At 30.1% G+C, this 5,225-nt stretch overlaps 1 protein-coding gene across 3 annotated transcripts in view; it reads left to right on the top strand.

Moving 5' to 3' along the window:
- Window positions 1–654: 654 nt before the first annotated feature.
- The window catches only part of LOC108734446 (endoplasmic reticulum metallopeptidase 1), a 16,669-nt gene continuing 12,098 nt past the window's right edge, over window positions 655–5,225 (top strand). The window contains exons 1-6 of one of the 3 annotated variants that reach the window (XM_025975357.1): window positions 655–907; window positions 971–1,156; window positions 3,285–4,000; window positions 4,074–4,626; window positions 4,823–4,992; window positions 5,117–5,222. In XM_025975357.1, the coding sequence (XP_025831142.1) occupies window positions 3,995–4,000; window positions 4,074–4,626; window positions 4,823–4,992; window positions 5,117–5,222 (835 nt within the window). In that variant the 5' untranslated portion in view covers window positions 655–907; window positions 971–1,156; window positions 3,285–3,994. The remainder of the gene's footprint in view (window positions 908–970; window positions 1,157–3,284; window positions 4,001–4,073; window positions 4,627–4,822; window positions 4,993–5,116; window positions 5,223–5,225) is intronic. The other 2 variants (XM_025975358.1, XM_025975359.1) reach the window with 2 other exon arrangements.

The following is a 5,225-nucleotide window of genomic DNA, read 5'->3' on the forward strand; positions in this document are numbered from 1 at the left end:
ATACTAATCACATTGATAAAATGTTTTAAATATAAATAAATGTTTGTAATAAAAAGAGAATAAATAGTATTTGATTACTTGAATAAGAGGAATAAATTTTAATGTATAAAATTGTTGATATATTTTGATATTGATGAAGTAATTTCGAAAAACAAATAAGTAAAAAAGAAATGAAAATATTGAAATTTATTATAGTTTTCTTAACAAACAGGCATTTTATTGGCGTTTTCAAAAATCCGCCATTACAATATTATTTTCGCAGACCCCCTTTTCAAACACTGCGAACCCCCAGGGGTTCGCGAACCACCGGTTGGGAATCACTGATCTAGACCTTTACCGACGTCTTTTGTGGACGATCACATTTCTTACACTAAAATTTAAATATACCCTATGCGAAAGAGTGAAACTTGTGGTATATGTAATCTCAAAATATATGTAAACTGTGCGAATTGTAGCTTCGTAAAAATGTGTATTCGTAAGTGCATTTGCACAACTTCAAACAGCCAATAGGTGTTCGCGCCCTGTCCTTACTGATGCTGATGAGAGTAGCATACGTATCTTAACTCAATTCCAAGTTCCGAGCTTTCGCACGCTGTATATTTAATAGAGGTTGTTTATTTACTGTCCACAAAAACAATTTTAAAAAGTTATCACGTGTACGTATTTCCTTTTCTGACAAAGAGTTGACAAAAACACGCTACGTACTTAGTTAACTTGTTGACACGAAAAACGCAAATTTGTTTAGTGTCTGGTACCTATTTGCAACATTTTCCATTTACGTCAAACTTTTTTTTCCATTAAATAAGTGAAAGAATGTAAGTAGCTTCTTAGAGAACATAAAACGCTTAGTAAAAGTGAGATTAGTGATATTGAAAATAAAAGTGCATAATTAGTAATTTTCAATTAGGTCAGTTAGTTATCGACTTGCGGAGATCCACTTAAAAAAAAGTAACGCAATCGTTTATTGTAGGTATATAACATATTTAACAGTTATTGTTGCAAATATGAGTAATTGTGTTCGTTTCTTGGCAAGGCAATCGTTTCTCTTTGTTTCGATTGTTGGATTTTATAAAAGGAATTACTGCCTTGAAAAAGTGCAATAAAAGTTAACGAAACTGACAATGATAAATTTCAATTAAACGAATTTAACAAAATGGTAAGTTTTTCAATTTGTTTATTTATATACTAATTAATTGGGCAGATAGGTACATATACGCACATATTTTTGTTTCTGCATGTATACAAATCATCAGTATCAACAAAATGTGTATATGTATGTATAAATGTAACAGATCAAAGTTCATTTGCCTCTTTGTTGTGTTTAAATCTGTATCTAGGTATCTGTAATAGTATGTATGTTTATTGTTCTCCTTAAAAACCCAAATAGCGAATAAATGTTTAAAATCTAATTATTTACAATTGTGTAAGTTCCGGTAAAATAATTTATTAAATGCAAGCCTAATAGTGAAATATTTGATTATTTAAAAGATGAATTGGAATTAAAAAGAACAAAATTACGATATGAAATCAGGGTTAAAAATAAAACGTTACGAAATTTACAAGATATTTAAACATCTAAGGGGGTTTCTTTACAATACAAATTACGTAACACAAAACTCATGAATCGTTCACCCCCCTTCTCCTCACGTAACACGGTCGTAAAGCTTAACCTAATCTCTCCCCACTGGGAAATGCTACGTTTCGTTCCGTAACGACAATATTGAAAAAGTTTTACGCTTGAATTTAAAAAATAGACATTTTTTCGTTATACTAATTCACTTTTAAATAAAAAATTATAATTTCTTATCAACATTAAAGCATCGGGTGACAAAATTGTTCTGGTAATGCCAATATTGCCAAGATAAATCTTCACCCCTATCTCCCCCACGTAACAAAAACGTTATGCCAAAATACACCCCCCTCCCGTTTATGAACAGTCACTAATGTAATCCCTCGAAGGGAACCATGATAATGATGAGTAAATTCTTCTAAGAACTTGAAACACATATAATTGCATTATTTTTATTGGTATTATTAATTAAACAGGGTTTATGTTTACATCTGTACAATTGTAATAAAATTTAATTTTAGTTCACATTTTATTTACATTTTAATTGCATCTGAGTTGTGTAATATTAATTACTTTATGCACACCTCTGCTATAAATCATTACATTTTTTAATATTTATCGGATTCTGATGAAAAAAAAAACCAGAAACCGAAATGATAACGAAATAAACTAAATTAACAAAAGTTATATATTTGAGTCAACAGTAGTTTAAAAAAAGCACAAAATATTGAGTAAAGCAGAAATCAATCTGTATTTACAGAACGTAAGTGCATATATGCATAATTTATATATTTTACGATTACTTAATTTCATTTAAATGAAAATTATTTGCAATATGTTTTTACAAAAATATCGGAGAAAATTATTATGTTTCAAAACTTAAATTTCATAAAACGTATATGATACCTTTGTATTATTTTTTGTATGTTGAAATCAATATTATCAATATCTTATATTCCCATTCATCATCATAAGGTCGCCAGTCCTAAGACTCGTTGGACACGCACATCCACTCTTTACTATCCTGAACTAGCCTAACCATTTCCCTAAAACTAGAACATCCCACATCCTTATCTATTTCTACTCTTCTTAACTCCTCTTTCTGCTTCTAATATGTCTAATGATTAACCCCTCACCCTGAGAAGGTGTTCTACCAACCTATCTAGCCTATTTCTTATTGACTTCATAGAGTCCTCTGTTCTATTCTTTCTAATAACTCTTCATTTTTAACCTTCTCTATCTAACAAATGTCCCGACCAAAATTTCTACCACTGTTTTTCCAAAAAAGAACATAGTCTATTTTGTTAGATCCGGTTAGCGTTCACTTTTCTTTTTTCATTTATTCACACTCTGAAAAATGGTCCCTGAATTTTTTCTACCACTATATTTCCGGAATGTATAGAAATCAAGTAAATTATGCCGACAAAGTGAAGCGGTTAGGTGAACATTTTTCAATTTTAAAAAGCAGATGATAGGGACATGGTTTTTTGCAGATCAGCTCTCTAACTATACGATGTAATAGGGTTACACCAAATAACATATATCAGCAGTAAACAGGGCATATCAAATGCTAAACTACTATAGCGCAAAATAACTTACTTCTCCTGTTTATGGTCTTCTCGACATTACAAAAAAAAATATAAAGTTTAAATGAAAACGAAATACCATTGAAAAATTATCTGACTATTATCCAGTACTTTTTTTTATTTACCAGGAACAAAACGTGCGGTTAAAGAATGATCATATATCTACATCAACGTATCTGTACAGAAATTGGAAAGATCATCACTAGAAACTGATAAGTTACACACGATGCTATAATATTCTATATAAATAAATAAGCAAATAAATAAATAAAATTCTGTGCAAATGTTTATTTTAGAACAGTAAACCAATACATTGGCATGTATGAAAAAAATTTTAATAAGACGTCAATCTGCATTGTTATTGTGTTCAATAGTGGAACAATTTTTATTTCAATTGAGTTCATTAGCAGTTTAGTTTAACGCAGGGTACTGTCAGCTATACGTCAAACTATTTTGTTTTGCTCAATTTTGTAGGTTGTGTGAAATGTATGTGAAATGTGAATCTACATTACAAAATATAAATTTGTAAAATAATCTTGATATACCCTGACCTAAGTAAAGTACTGTCACGAACTTACTGACTGTTACTCCATTAATAGACGAAATACTACATATTTTTATCCATACAAGGATTATCCTTCAAACATCATGAGTACTTTGTTCTAATCATAATTTATGACAGTGATGAATTATCATTTTTTATCAAACCAACGCACCTGCATTAAAGTTACTTTGTTACATAAAAATGTAAGAAGTTTTTTCCGTTAAGCACTTTTACTATGAATGGGATAATTTTAGCTTGAAACCCTCACAAAGCTATTAGATAAATGAGTACAGTATGAAGGTAAATTCATGCTTGATATTGTTTTTATATTATAATAAATTAAGGAGTATACTAACTAAACGCTATTTTTTAGGGTCCAGTACTGAGAAGAAGACCAACAAGTAGTTATTCCAAGGGCGTTTTTGTAGATCCTTTGTTACCTAAAACTAATAGAGATCAGAGTAAAATCTTGAAACCAATTCAAACATTTCAATTTTTTGGACTTTTAGGGTTAATAGTGCTGGTGTTCATTGCAACAGTTATAATTGAAAAAAGGTTACCAGTAGGGTTAAAAGTTGCAGATCAAGAAAAATATCCTGATCAATTTATAGCTGAAAGAGCTTTTAAAACAATAAAAAGTTTATCATCTTTGGGGCCTCGTATTGCAGGCAGTGAAGAGAATGAAGTTAAAGCATTGAACATTTTAAAAAAAGAAATCAATGAAATAATTTCACATAAAAAGGATCATGTTATAATTGAAACTGATGTGCAAAGAACAAGTGGAGGCTTCTACTTGGAATTTCTAGATGGAATGACAAATGTCTACAGCAATTTACAAAATTTGATTGTTAAAGTTGGATCACATATCAAATCCTCCCACAGTTTATTAATAAATTGTCACTTTGATAGTGTTACTGACAGCCCAGGTGCCCATCTTTCTTTAAATCAGATATTTTAATACAAAAGTTAAATAGTTACAGTTTTTTTGATAGCATTTGCAGTTATTTAAATTATATAGTAATACATGGTAAATGCTACCTAAAACTTATCTATTTAAAAAAATTTAACTAATATTATTGGTACAACTTACTGTTTTCTAATTTGTTGTTTAATTATTTAAAGGTGCAAGTGATGATGGTGCGGGATGTGCCTTAATGATGGAAATACTTCGAGTCATATCCCAATCAAACAAAACATTAAAACATAATATTATTTTCCTTTTTAATGGTGCCGAAGAAAACTTTATGCCTGCTAGTCATGGGTTTATAACTCAACATAAATGGGCTAAAGAGGTGTGTAGTTTCCAAAAGAAACCTTAAGCTGCCCACTTTGCTCTTTAGTATACAATACTTTATTTTATTCAAATGTTTCCATATAAGTTGTTTAATAGAAAGTAAAAGTTTCTTCCTGTTTTAGATCAGGGCTGTGATTAATATTGAAGCATGTGGAGCTGGTGGAAGAGAAGTGCTATTTCAGGCAGGCCCTAACCACCCTTGGATATTAGAAACGTATGCTGAAGAAGTTC

This window comes from Agrilus planipennis, unplaced genomic scaffold (assembly GCF_000699045.2).
Source record: "Agrilus planipennis isolate EAB-ADULT unplaced genomic scaffold, Apla_2.0 scaffold96, whole genome shotgun sequence".
Classification (NCBI taxonomy): Eukaryota; Metazoa; Arthropoda; class Insecta; order Coleoptera; family Buprestidae; genus Agrilus; species Agrilus planipennis.